This window comes from Aspergillus eucalypticola (genome assembly GCF_003184535.1).
Source record: "Aspergillus eucalypticola CBS 122712 chromosome Unknown BO83scaffold_1, whole genome shotgun sequence".
NCBI lineage: Eukaryota > Fungi > Ascomycota > Eurotiomycetes > Eurotiales > Aspergillaceae > Aspergillus > Aspergillus eucalypticola.
This window is the reverse complement of record NW_020290275.1, coordinates 166,054-178,148: the sequence shown is the minus strand read 5'-3', so window position 1 is coordinate 178,148 and position 12,095 is coordinate 166,054. Positions and strand designations below refer to the sequence as shown.

The 12,095-nt window shown below is 49.9% G+C and overlaps 7 protein-coding genes across 7 annotated transcripts; 3 read left to right on the top strand and 4 right to left on the bottom strand.

Annotated features, from left to right (window-relative positions):
* Positions 1-213: 213 nt before the first annotated feature.
* Positions 214-1,277, top strand: BO83DRAFT_351087 (thioesterase family protein; the record flags this gene model as incomplete). Its single annotated transcript, XM_025528930.1, has 3 exons — positions 214-326; positions 390-930; positions 991-1,277. The coding sequence occupies 3 exons, from the start codon at positions 214-216 to the stop codon at positions 1,246-1,248; spliced, it is 912 nt and encodes a 303-aa protein (XP_025393088.1). The 3' UTR covers positions 1,249-1,277.
* Positions 1,278-1,830: 553 nt separating this feature from the next.
* BO83DRAFT_1196 (uncharacterized protein) lies at positions 1,831-3,134 on the bottom strand. The gene is made up of 3 exons (XM_025526004.1): positions 3,120-3,134; positions 2,903-3,055; positions 1,831-2,852 (listed from the first exon to the last, which is right to left on the bottom strand). The coding sequence occupies exons 2-3, from the start codon at positions 2,975-2,977 to the stop codon at positions 2,055-2,057; spliced, it is 873 nt and encodes a 290-aa protein (XP_025393087.1). The 5' UTR covers positions 2,978-3,055; positions 3,120-3,134; the 3' UTR covers positions 1,831-2,054.
* A 1,013-nt stretch (positions 3,135-4,147) lies between these two features.
* Positions 4,148-5,138, top strand: BO83DRAFT_442601 (uncharacterized protein; the record flags this gene model as incomplete). Its single annotated transcript, XM_025536421.1, has 3 exons — positions 4,148-4,177; positions 4,353-4,419; positions 4,501-5,138. The coding sequence occupies 3 exons, from the start codon at positions 4,148-4,150 to the stop codon at positions 5,136-5,138; spliced, it is 735 nt and encodes a 244-aa protein (XP_025393086.1).
* Positions 5,139-5,288: 150 nt separating this feature from the next.
* Positions 5,289-6,265, bottom strand: BO83DRAFT_1194 (uncharacterized protein). Its single transcript, XM_025526003.1, has 3 exons — positions 6,178-6,265; positions 6,020-6,092; positions 5,289-5,957 (listed from the first exon to the last, which is right to left on the bottom strand). The coding sequence occupies exons 1-3, from the start codon at positions 6,211-6,213 to the stop codon at positions 5,509-5,511; spliced, it is 558 nt and encodes a 185-aa protein (XP_025393085.1). The 5' UTR covers positions 6,214-6,265; the 3' UTR covers positions 5,289-5,508.
* Positions 6,266-6,596: 331 nt separating this feature from the next.
* BO83DRAFT_373903 (cytochrome P450) lies at positions 6,597-8,726 on the bottom strand. Its single transcript, XM_025530068.1, has 7 exons — positions 8,307-8,726; positions 7,700-8,238; positions 7,332-7,652; positions 7,257-7,282; positions 7,121-7,205; positions 6,906-7,069; positions 6,597-6,860 (listed from the first exon to the last, which is right to left on the bottom strand). Exons 1-7 carry the CDS (start codon positions 8,521-8,523, stop codon positions 6,698-6,700), a joined length of 1,515 nt encoding a protein of 504 aa, XP_025393084.1. The 5' UTR covers positions 8,524-8,726; the 3' UTR covers positions 6,597-6,697.
* Positions 8,727-9,156: 430 nt separating this feature from the next.
* Positions 9,157-10,111, top strand: BO83DRAFT_1123 (uncharacterized protein). Its single transcript, XM_025525943.1, has one exon. The coding sequence runs from the start codon at positions 9,341-9,343 to the stop codon at positions 9,620-9,622; it is 282 nt and encodes a 93-aa protein (XP_025393083.1). The 5' UTR covers positions 9,157-9,340; the 3' UTR covers positions 9,623-10,111.
* On the bottom strand, positions 9,902-12,080 carry BO83DRAFT_1066 (class I SAM-dependent methyltransferase). Its single transcript, XM_025525897.1, has 9 exons — positions 11,675-12,080; positions 11,561-11,607; positions 11,416-11,508; positions 11,318-11,359; positions 11,201-11,267; positions 11,093-11,133; positions 10,823-11,032; positions 10,430-10,766; positions 9,902-10,268 (listed from the first exon to the last, which is right to left on the bottom strand). The coding sequence occupies exons 1-9, from the start codon at positions 11,822-11,824 to the stop codon at positions 10,182-10,184; spliced, it is 1,074 nt and encodes a 357-aa protein (XP_025393082.1). The 5' UTR covers positions 11,825-12,080; the 3' UTR covers positions 9,902-10,181.
* Between the last annotated feature and the right edge of the window lie 15 nt (positions 12,081-12,095).

Sequence of the window (12,095 nt, the reverse complement as noted above, 5' to 3'; positions counted from 1 at the left end):
GTCCATGTCATTCGCCCTGTGGGGTAATCCAGACTCTTCTGATCCCTTACGTGGAGCAACGTTCAGGTCAAAAAGGACCTCCCACCCCTCGTGCCTGTCCTCGCAAGCCAAGCATTGAAATTCTCCTCAAATCCGCTATCCCCCTTATCACTCTCCGACCAAACAAACTCTCTTTATATACTACTAGGCGACTATACGTGCAGGCGAACAAGGATGTCATCACGAGTTCGACCCAACCTGCTGGATGTGGTTTCCTCTTTGTCCTCCGTCCCGGGGACGCGGAACCAATATGCCGTGAAGATTACACGGGACTGGTGTACCCAACAGTACGTCCGTTTGACAGCCGCATCCTTGCTCCATCACTCGACGGGCTGAGTTGACCAGAGCAGCTCTGTCCTTGGGGGGTTTTCTACTGCGATTATGCTGGCCGCCGGTCAAAGGTTCCTCGACCAGGAACTTGGCGTAGGCCGGTATCCCGACCCCGTTCATGCGTTCGTCCAGTTTTTACACATGGTTTACCCTGGCCCGTCGATTATTACTTGCACACTTTTACGAGTGTCCAAGAAACAATCCGTTCTACAAGTTGAACTCGCGCGTGCCCCTAAGCCGGGAGAGGACTCCGACTCTTACCCAACTACAACTCTCGGTATCTTTACATACGGCGATATTAGCAAAGAAAAGGGCCTCACGCAAGAAACGCGGCCGGTAATCACTCGACCACCCCCTGATCGGCTCACAGAATGCGTTACTATCGATGACCCCGTCGTCAGTTCCACCCCTGTGACCGCGAAGATGAACTGGGTCGCCCCACGATCTCCACAGGGACTCTGGGGCCACCGCCTCGGCGGCCACAACCGCGAAGTCTGGCTGTCCTTCCGCGACGGCTCCAAACTATCTGACGTATTACATCTGGCGTATCTTTCCGACTTGGTAAGTTGCGGTTCATCCCAACATTCTTCTAGTTGTTGCTAATACGCCGCGTGCAATAAGCCCCTGCAGCCACCAGCAACCCATATTCCGGACTTCTACGCTAAATATGCGATCTCCACCCTGTGTCTGTCGATCGAGTTCAAAAGGCGGCCCGACCCGTCCACTGACTGGATCATGGTCCGCTCCAACTCCAACAAGGTCTCCAATGGCCGGTATGATGCTGCTTTGCAACTATTAGATGAGAGGGGGGATCTTCTCGCCTTGAGCAATCATGTTGTGTTTACCTCAGACTTGAAGCCGAGGCCGGCTCGGCTGTGAGTGGGGCTGTGGATCCTTTAGTATTTGAGCTTAGCGTTAGTCATTTGTCACTGCAGTATGCGATGATAACTATAATTAAAAGCGAGGTGTTTTACTAAGAACATTAATCTGTACTTACAAGCCTGCATTACCAGCAGCACAATGGATTGATTCCCACCCTGATTCTCCGTGGGCAGGGCAGGGCACTCTGAATGGAAGCAATCATGCCATCAGCGAATGTACTCCAGGGGGGTTAGGCACCTTTCTTTATTAGGTATGATTCAGTCATACTAGTTGTGGAGCTTCACATCACGACGAAAAATAACCGATCATCTGAATTTCTGGGAAAACCCCAGTTCTGTTCCGGCACGATCATGATGCTTCGTGCTTAGTAGTGGGCCACATGCTCCAATCACCACTACCCTTATATATTAGTAGCAGTAGTTTTACTAGTAGTAGTCTCAATAGCTACGGCAGATTTATGATACTACGAAATCAGTGCTTTATCTTCCAATTTACGAGTTGAAATATTAACAAATAACAAGATAGTATACTATGTTGAGTGAAGAAGCGACCGAGAGTAATAAATATCAATATCATTTGCGTGCGTTGAAATGACTGAAGATAGGCCAGATCTGGTGGTAACTACAGGGAGAGTAAGATGTAGTATATGATTTAGATGGTAGAAGAGTACAGGGAACGCCTTTCCAGTAACGAAAATAACCTAGAACCGAAACCAAGGAAAGCTAGACGGATTATGCAACGGAGAATCAGATCGACTTCTTCCAGAAATGAGAGATAAAGCAGCATTGTTTTGATCTCGGTTCTCATGCAACTTCACTCCATGGATCGTCCATCTCGTAGGCTGAGCTACTACTATGGGCGAACCCGCCTATACTGGATATGCCGAGAGTAGTATCATTGTTACTCTTTCTGTTGCTGAAGACGCTTGATGTTAAAGGAGTAGTATTCGTACCGTTAACGGGCGTATCCTCGGATATCGGCAAGCGACTTTGCTCACGTTCGCGTTTGACAGTTGAGCTAATTCCATTGCCCACGCTGAAGCTAGGATAAGAAGGGAAGCTTGATGTGGAGACATAGAAGTCTTCAGTTTTCCCCGTTGTAAGTGCCGGAGGCGAAGGAGGCATTTCAATGATCTCGACATCGCTTTCGTCGGAAGCTGGATCTGCCATTGTTGAGATTTGCGTAGGCCTGGACCCCGCTTTGAGTGGAGGCTTAGTATCGCTCTTCTCATCATCGAGCATCTCATCTTCCAGAGAAATTGCATCCATGATAGACTGTCCTGATTTGCTTGAACCGGCTCCGCTTCGGGTTGGCGTTATCAAGTTGGCGGGTGTTCTGGGAGCGGGTCTCCTTCGAGATGAGGAAGAGGAGACAGGCTTCTGGATCCCGTTGCGGCCCATACGTGGTGTTCGTGGAGCAGGAGAGGCAATACTGCCGGTAGTGGATTTTCGGGCCTTCGCAACGGGAAGATCAGTGATCCCCCGTTCTATGGCTTCCTGTCGGAGTTGGTCGGCGAATGAGTGGACTTTCCGGAAGCGGTTTTGAATTGCGTCGTACGTTGCTCCCTGTCCGAAGTAGGTGGCTATGGCATTGTAGTCGAGCTTGCTGGAACGTTAGTGGGAAACAGCCATGGGGAATGAAACTGCTGTACCTTTAGACTCGGATGGGCTACGACGAGCGCCGCACAGAGACGGTCGGCTGACTCGGGTTGTTTCCAATTGACCATTGTGCTTTTGATGTTTTGCGTGGGATGCCAATTGCAAAGGTTCAGAGATGAGCAAGTGCGAGATGATTAGGTTAGATCCTGTCGTGCGAAGTTAAAGCAGTCTTAGTAGAATGATGCCAGAGACGGTGTGAAGGTAACACACATATCGAGATTTCAGATGCTCAGTGAATGTCAAGACATGATGGCTAGCCAGTCTTGAGACCACAGCTATGACCGCCAGTCAAACAGACGGCCGAGCGACAGGTCAGAATGTTGGTCTGGGGACGACCCAGACACTGAGATTTAGTGACATGACTTTTATTGAGCTGACAGGGCTAAACCCCGCAGACTCACGAGAAGGGGAAGTACCTCTCTCTCATTTTCTGTGGAAGACTGTGTACTGCTTTACCGCATCTGTGGGAAGAGAAGAGCAGGTACCTGTCCACTGCCCACAGAGTTGATGTGTAGATTCCACCAGCGGGGAGGAAAGGCCGACTGGCTGCACAGAATCCCCACAACAGCACCAGATCAGATCAGTCATCTCGGAACAGTAGATAGAACAGATTTTACTCTGAAACAAGTCTGCATCAGATCCACAGCCGAGTTCGGGGAAGTATTGTTGCAACTTCCGCTGCAGCTAGAGGAAAAAGCCAAGTGGATAAGATTAAGCACATGCAGGAACATCCACCCTGATGACAGGGATCGTCTGTCAAGAACTGACATGGGATCCGTATTACTGACTTCGGCATATCAACAGAATACTCTGTGAAGTAACGTGCGCAGGATACACTGGAGAGAGCCCGACCACGATCGGTGCTGAAGAAAACAGAGACATCTCTACAGTAGTAGACAGCAAGTAGTACATGAATAATAAGATAACCGGTCAACGTCGCTTGGGAATCGCTAGTCACTGCGTGAACCACAGCTATTCACTATAGAATAGTGAACACAGGGGAAAATGTATTTTCACATACCCTGAGCTGCTTTCCACTCCTTCCATTTCTTGTAGTCTGTTCTGGTCTCTTGTCAAGTTCTTCTTTTCCTCTTAACTTTTCTCTTTCTTACATACTCGCTCCGCTTTCGTGATTAAATCTCCTACTACAACTTCTTTAGTCTACCTCTTCAAGAAATATTGTAGTTACTCTATACATACATAAAAAAAAACCTTATCAGCACGAGGAAGAAACAACCATGAAGTGGACTCCTGAGAAAGATCAGCTTGTAAGTCTACTCCTCTTTCCCCTCTTCCTATCCAACACACAACCTACACCATCTATACTATTTCCACTACCTACTCTACCTGCTTTACTTACTCTACCCACTCTAACCCCCCTCACACCACATCGCATCATCCTCCCCACCAATAAACAAACAAACAACTCACCTACAATCCCAGCTCCTCCTCAAAATCCTCGAAACCCACTCCCTTTCCGTCGACGCCAAACGCGTGGCCGAAGCATGGCGTAAGTCTATTCCCCCCACCTTCTTTTCCACTACTCATCCCAATCCAATCAACCAAACCCAAACTAACCTCCATCAACCAGCTAAATCCCTCGGTCAAGACATGCCCACCCCCCGCGCCATCTCCGAGCGTCTCGTTCGCATGCGAAACACCGCTCGCGAGTCCAGCGGCATGGAGGGGCACTTTTCCATTGGAAAGGGGCTCAAGACCGGGAGTCCAATGACCAAGTCTACTACTAGTGCCGCTTCCAGCCCTGCTTCTGTCTCTACTCCTCACAAGTTGCGCGTCAGCAATGCCAGAAAGGGGTCGGCTTTGAAGCGGAAGCGCGATGATGATGATGATGATGATGAAGTTGAGGATGGAGATGTGGGGGAGTATACGCCTACCCCTGCTAAGATGAAGGTGGAAGGAGGTAGTGATACTGAAATCGAGCATGGGATGGAGACCCCTACCAAGGCCATGAAGGGGAAGGGAATGAGCGCGAGGTCCTCTGCCCAGTTGAAGAAGGAGGTGGTTGATTTGGAGAGCGAGGCGGAGGTTGCTCCTGTGAAGCGTGTTCGTAAGGCCAGTGCGCTTGCGCCTGGAATGGTGGAGTGGAAGGACGAGGATGATGGAGAGGGGGAGAGCTCGGCTAGCGAGTATATGCCTGAGGTCGAGGCTAAGGGGGAGGGAGTTTACAGTGCTGAGGAGTTTGATGATGGCGACTTGTATGATGCTTAGGTTTGCAGGGTCGGTTTATGGAGGGTGTTGATAACTTGAAGATCGGGTGGATGAACTGGACGGTGATTTATGAAGTTATGATGATTCTGCTTTAATACCATGTACTTTACTTACTCCAACACAAGTGGAATCTGCAAATGAAAACCCTAGCTCAATTTCAATAGATCGGATAGCACTTATCCCAAGGTACAACATCACCCAATTCGACGCCCTTTGCATCCTAAGCAAGCATCCACCAATTAGAAAGGAAATCAAATAACCACCATCCATCAAACGAGCTACGTAGACTTCCCCTAAATCATCAAATCATCTCAACCACAAGCCATCTTAGAAACAAGTAAGCCACAGAGAAGCGAGAACCCCAACACCATCAAGCATGCTCCTTCTCCTCACCCTCACCAACCCCACCCTCCTCAACCCCAGGAGTCTCGGGAACACCAAGCTCAGAAAGGACCTCCTCCTCATCATCATCACTAACCTCCTCATTCTTAACAACCGCAGCAGTAGCAGTAGCAGTACCATCAACCTTCTTAGCCCGCTTAGCCTTCGGCTTCTTAGCAGCACCAGCAGCAGCCGCGACAGTATTAGTAGTAGAAGAAGTACTAGCTTCACCACCCCCAGCAACGGGGTTCTTGCGGGGTCGACCACGCTTTCTTTTCTCGGGGGTAGCGGGGGTGGGAGTAGTGGGTTTCTCGTTTCCCGGGGAAGTCATGGTAGTACCAGTCGCAGGGGACGAAGCGGTACCTCCGGGAGTAGAGGTAGAAGAAACTTTGTCCTTGAGACGCTGGATGCGGTGTTGGACGGCGGAGACGGTGCACCCTTTTAAGGTATCCATTAGTATAGATAGATGGTTTTGGGAAAGAGAGGGGGAAAAGACATACCGGGACCCATAAAATTGGCCAAGGCGTGCATGTCTAATTTCACGTTCGTGGTGGTCAAGATGCCGACTAGGAGCTGGGTGAGGATGAGAATTTGTTAGTTTGTCTTTGGTTTGATTTGGGTGAGAGAGAGAGAGAGAGAGAGAGGAGGGTGGACGTACTTTAGCGTCATTCGTTTCATTCCAAGTCATGGGCATTTTGGCGGTTTGAGTTTTGGTAAACGGGATGTTTTTGTGGTGTGTGGGGAAGGTAGATAGAGAGAGGAGGGTTGTGGTTGAGGTAGAGTAGGAACAGATGGGAAAGAGATAGAGCAAGATGGAGAGAGGAATTGTGGTTGAGGAGGCGAGAAAGAGGAAAGTAAGAAAAGATGAGCAAGGGGATGGAGACAGCTGAGGAAGTGTTCTACTTCAGGAGAGTTTGTGGGTTGAGGTGGGGGTAAGGGAATTTGATTTTGATGGTTACATTCACTTGGAATATCGCCAGTGTTAGGACTCAGATTTTACTCTTGGGTTTGGAGATGGATTTAATTTGAGGTTTGTGGGAGCTTTGGGTTGCAGTGCATTTATTTGATCGTGACTGGCTTGAATATCATTATATGAACACTGGTTGAGCCATGGCGCGGTGGTATCATCAAAACATAACGAAGAATGAAGTGAGAAAGGCACAAAATATAATGATATCTCAGCGTGCCTTTTCGAAAATGAATTTGTTGTATTCCGCCGGATGATAGGATGAGAAATAGTCGTTATATCGCAGCTCCTCCCGGCTCTTCTGAGATGTTTTCAAGTCGTCAAACTGTCGGAAAAGTCGACCGAGAGTCACGTACAGCTCGCAGTATGCAAGCCTACAGATGTCAGTACAGTTCAATCTCACATGCGAGGTGACCTACGGCATTCCAATACATTGCCTAGACCCCTTGCCGAAAGAGAACAAGTACTTCTCAAGAGACTTGCCAATCACTGGGTCAGTCCATCGACTCGGGTCAAAGGTTTCCGATTGTGGGAATAGATCTTCGTTGTGATGCATGGTCCACGAGCTCATGCTAACAACGGTCTAAACATATGTTAGCGGATTGAAAATGATAGTGTCATGCTCGAGGCATACCCCAGGAGGAACATGATAGCCATTGAACTCAGCACCGACGTCAGGAACGACTCGTGGTAGTCTACCAGGGACTCCACAGGATAGCCTAGATTGGAGTGAGCAGTTGTTTCTCCCGGTCCATCAGGAATCATATCACCTTAGAGCCTCCTTGATAACAGCGGTCTTTCAACGTTAGCTATAGTTTATATCAACGGGTATCTCAGGCGCATACCAAGTAGGGCAATCTTTCCAAAGCCACAAAGTCTATTTGCCCTTCCGGATCAGGAAACGCCTGCTTCAGCTCCTCCGTTAAGCGTTTATAGATTTCTGCATCCCGCACGACGTTGTAGGCAGCAATGGTCAGCGCATTTCCCGTTGTGTCTGCAGCCGCAGCCAGCATGATATAGGCCTCGTCTTCCAGCTCCTCCACCGTGGGCACCACATGACCTTCAGTAGCCTCCGGGTGAAGTAACTGGTGAAATATAGTTGCTCGGCTTCCTTTCTCGCCCCGATCAACAGCGTCCTTCACCTTCAATATTTGGCGACGAGAACCCTAGGAGACGTCAGCCCTGATAGGTAAATGGAAGACATACGACCAACCTCACGATGCAACATCATCCTCGTCAACGGCTCACTAGTCAACTTGGCCAACCAGAACGGTGTGCTAAGTGAAAGCCCCTGTATAGCCGGGAATTGCTGAAAAAACCAAAATGCCGGACCAAAACCTCGGATCATGTCAAAGAACTCAGCGCCAAAGTTCTTCTTACCAAGAAATCCGTAACAATTGCCAAAGGCGTAGTCACTGATGACATCCACAGAGATAGCTCGAAAGGCATGATGCAGGTCAATACAGCCGGTCGAGCTGAAAGACTCCCTCATGCGCCTGACCAGCTTGTCTGCCTTCTCCTGCACAATATCCTCCAGCTCAAGCACCTTTTTGCGCGAAAAGAAGGGGTTCAAGGCCGATCGCTTGACTCGATGTACGTCTGGGCTTGGTGCCGTAAAGGTCGCCTTGTGGGTGCCGAACGCGCCGTAGAACTGAGGGTCCTTTCCATACCGTGATCCTATGTAGTAGATTTTCTCGCAGTTTTCAGGGTCGCTTAGGTGGATCTCGTCAGGTGTGATGCGGACAACGGGGCCTAAGCTGCTTAATCGACTGCTGCGCACAGGAGGGAATCAATCGTATCACACGGCACAATGAACATACCATATTGCTCATGCAGCTTTGGAACCTGAAGATAGAAGGATCCACCTTGCATGTTATACCAGAAGGCGTACAGGTGCGTGGCCCGAGCAAGAAGTGGGCCCGGTAGATGGGCCAGGGGGTGGAAGAACAGCCGGTACACGATCGTCCAGATGCATCGTAGGATGAGCAAGGTGGACAGGACGGACACCGTGAGTAATAATACATGGATTGAAACCATAGCGGACCGATGGCCTGGATCAAGCCTCATGTAGGACTTTGGAGGGAGAAAGGGTGAACATCCCTGTCAGAGAGATCTTCCACTGCTTTAAATGGGGGATATCGGGAGACCAGAAACCCTATTACCCCATCGATGCCACGCGAGTCTTACCAAGCCTGAATAATGATGGCAATCATCAGAGGGTCCTGCCTCATGGGGATTTGAACGAGCAGACCCCGCAAGGGGGCTAGCCTGGATGGGAATGGGTGAGCCGCCAGTTGGGATAGAAAGACAAGCAAGACGGACTACTAAGAAGATGGCATTTAGTCATGCGCTGTTCAGGCCTCGGTAACAAACTTCGCTGTGGCAGGTCCAAGCATCTTGACTCGCCTCGAAAGCCCATCCGGATCGAGAAATGGGCTCTTTCCAGCATACGTTCGGCATACATGAGGTAGGGACAATAGGTCATACTAGCCCTTCAGTTGCCTTCTGCAGTGCAGCCAGCAAAAAGCAATGGACCCAGTGGTCTGGTCCCAATTTCCGGCTGCAGAATTGCAGAATGTCCCGGAAAAGGGTTGACCTAGGCTCTTGGCGAGGATGTCATCGGCTCTACAAACCTTAAGGCCCCATCTCGAATTATCTGTCGATTAATTCTGAACGGCCGTTACTGCGAACGGCTGGCTTTTAGAGCCAAATTAGCGGCCTATGCGACCAGTATCTGTGGTCCAAGGGGCCGGGTCTGACCCACGGCGAGCGATGACAAGAACAGCAGAGACAAGGGAACGAAAGACGCGAATAGTGAAAGAGGCATGTAGCACAATAAAAAGACAATAGTACAATGAAAACCGGCCGGGCGGGTCGGAGGTCAATCCGCGTCCCGTCATCTCTAAATGTCCCCAATAGACGTGCCATGACTGGTCAATGGGTCTATTTCCGGGTGGAGCTCGACTTTGATTCTGCGAGTGTACGGCCTTCAGAAAGAAGATCGTCGTCTGACCACCCCCAGGAAGTCAATGCCCCTGCGGTGTATGGTTGCAGGTTTGCAGAGAAAAAGAGGACCGGTGGATGGGATGCACAAGGCGGCCAGGCAGACTGTGAGAGAACAAGGAAGGCCACCTAACTAAAACTGCTCTACTCGGGGAAATGGTATCATCATCATCATCATCACCATCAGACGATCGTGAGCAATTTCGTGCAACCAAGGGACTGTCCGATACCGTGCAGAACCACAAATCATAATTGGGGTCGAACTGCAATCAATCATTGGATGTTCTCCAGCTAGACCGGCGGCCGTCATCCCCCGGTCGCCTCCACCATCCAAGCTCCCGACAACCAATCGAAGGCGCGTGCAACGCATACTGAGCAGGACACTAACTCAATTAAGTCCATATTAAACCCAAGCATTCCCGGCCGCCCCGACCTCTCATGACGGGTGAGGTCGAGCCCCGATTCGCACACCTCTGCCAGGCTAGTCCTGCCTGCTTGCAGTAGTCTCCTGCGCACTGCATTTCCTCGGTTCTTATTCCAGTCAGCCGTGCCGCAGTGCATTTTGTCCCCAAACTCTAATAGGCACTTGTAGGCTTCTGTCCATACACCCCGACCCTGTTGTAACCCAAATGGAAACAATCCTAAGTTAGCTTCGTGCTCATCCAGTCCAGAAGGTTAAACACGACAGTATCTTACACGTTGAAGTATGCATGAGTATTCGGATCACGGAGGCCTTTTCGCATCTGGGCTAAGAAGACCTGCACTTCGGCATAGCTCCACTAAATCCAGTAAGGATTATCCTGTCAGCCTGTGTCCGATTGGCTGCTGTCAAGGGTGGTGCGCAACGCAAATACGAGGTATGACACTCTCAGACACACACCACAGAAGAAAGCATGCTCAAATGCCTCATCATCGAACTGCAAATGGAGGGTGGACTTACTCCCATGACTCGGGTCAGCAGTGCCATGGCCCATCCTTCAATTCCCTGCTCACAATGAACCAAGTTCCACATGCCTAGTTTCTTCAGCTTCTTGTCTCGACTCCACTGACCGACAGGCAACTTCATGCGGTGTTCCGTCACGTTATGAAATCCAGCCTGCTGCATATAGCCCTTAGCAAGATCGGCAATGCGAAAGGTCTTGCCGAACTTCTCGCCCGCCTCAATGAAGGTCTTCGACCAGACAGCTAGAACATGGTCGTCTGTCACCGTGCCATCATCCGATCGAAATTGTATGGACATCTCGAGCTGGTCAAACCAGCCCCCCGGCCGCAAGCGACTGGAAAATTGATTAGGGTTGAAACGTGCAACAGGAGATTTCGTCGAGGCACACACCTAAGAACATTCCGATAGAATGCGGGCCAGTCCGCGATTGCACCATACAGTGCACGAACGTGGATCAAATCGAAATGGTTCTCTGGATAGACCCAGTCTTCCGAGGCGTCGTCGATCTCGAACTGTAAATTGGGTGGAACGAAACCGGGCTGTATGGGTGACAAATCGGTGCCAATGACTTGTGCTGAAGGATATTCATCTGCGAAATCACTGTTCATGGGATGATCAGATATGCTCAAATTGGCCCATCTTACAAGTGCTTCTACTCACATGGCCCAAATCCCAGTGCCAGTGCCAACATCCAGCGCTCTCTAACAAGTCAGAACCTCAGCGTTCGCCTAGGTGTTAAATGCCATATTCGTGCTACTTTTGACATACCTGTATGTTGTCGCTGATTGGCGCGAGTAGTAGTTTACCATCGAGAAGCAATGTAAACATATGATGACTGAATACTAGCATTAGCCTGCGCATTGAGGGCAAGTTCATGGAGCGTACGCAATATCTAGTTGCTCATTTTGCATTTCGTCATTAGGCCCCCTGCGAATTGATCAGGATAATGCGCACACCGAAGCTACCAAATGATAGAGTCATACCAATAAGCCCCATCCTTGTAGGCGTGATAGCGTCGTCCATTCTCAAATCGGTAGGAGGTGATCTCAGAGTTTAGCGATGTTGTATCGCTCGCGCTAAGCACTGTGAGCATGAGGGGTCAATGGTGAGGGCGATCGATAAACTTACAAATCTTCTGCATAGTCCGAGAACTCTTCTTCAGGCTCTGCCTCGTCCTGGTGAGTCTAAGTCAGCCGACAATTGGAGAAAGCGAAGGTCGGCGATCAGTGTTAAGCAGCGTACTGAGTCTGAAGATTCACCATCATGATGCCCTACGATGGGCGCTGCGCTCTGGGATGCGTTTTGTGGAGCCGAAGCCAAAGATGAGGTGGCTTGTGGGGGGTCATTAGCGGCAGCCCCTTGAGAATCGGGGATGGAAAGGGATTCCGCCATGGGGTCTAATTTTCGGGAAGCTCGCAGCCAAGTCGAGAAATAACGGCTGGGAAAAGAGACAACCTTTAGGGTCAATATGGGGCAAATTCAAGCGACTAGGTCGTGTGTGTATCGAGAAAGATGGATGACATTCGATCGGGGTCGATTTTCTGATTCCTTCGCTGTCAGGGTTGTTCCTTTTAAAGAGAGGGGGCTTCCCGCTTCCCGATTCGTGGCGAGCTGCGACTAGCTGAGATGGTACTATTAGATTGGACTACCACTTCAGGTGCTA

Bases quoted from the DNA above. Each gene is read 5' to 3' on its own strand.
- BO83DRAFT_1123 (XM_025525943.1), top strand. From the start codon at position 9,341: ATGAAAACCGGCCGGGCGGGTCGGAGGTCAATCCGCGTCCCGTCATCT.
- BO83DRAFT_373903 (XM_025530068.1), bottom strand. From the start codon at position 8,523: ATGGTTTCAATCCATGTATTATTACTCACGGTGTCCGTCCTGTCCACC. The intron at 7,653-7,699 runs GTTGGTCGTATG...GACGTCTCCTAG, and splicing joins GGATGATGTTGCATCGTGAG to GGTTCTCGTCGCCAAATATT. The intron at 7,070-7,120 runs GTATGCCTCGAG...ACATATGTTTAG, and splicing joins GCTATCATGTTCCTCCTGGG to ACCGTTGTTAGCATGAGCTC.
- BO83DRAFT_1066 (XM_025525897.1), bottom strand. From the start codon at position 11,824: ATGGCGGAATCCCTTTCCATCCCCGATTCTCAAGGGGCTGCCGCTAAT. The intron at 11,608-11,674 runs GTACGCTGCTTA...TAGACTCACCAG, and splicing joins ATGGTGAATCTTCAGACTCA to GACGAGGCAGAGCCTGAAGA. The intron at 11,360-11,415 runs GTATGACTCTAT...ATCAATTCGCAG, and splicing joins TACAAGGATGGGGCTTATTG to GGGGCCTAATGACGAAATGC.
- BO83DRAFT_1194 (XM_025526003.1), bottom strand. From the start codon at position 6,213: ATGCCCATGACTTGGAATGAAACGAATGACGCTAAA. The intron at 6,093-6,177 runs GTACGTCCACCC...ATCCTCACCCAG, and splicing joins ATGAAACGAATGACGCTAAA to CTCCTAGTCGGCATCTTGAC. The intron at 5,958-6,019 runs GTATGTCTTTTC...ATACCTTAAAAG, and splicing joins GGCCAATTTTATGGGTCCCG to GGTGCACCGTCTCCGCCGTC.
- BO83DRAFT_1196 (XM_025526004.1), bottom strand. From the start codon at position 2,977: ATGGTCAATTGGAAACAACCCGAGTCAGCCGACCGTCTCTGTGCGGCG. The intron at 2,853-2,902 runs GTACAGCAGTTT...CGTTCCAGCAAG, and splicing joins TAGCCCATCCGAGTCTAAAG to CTCGACTACAATGCCATAGC.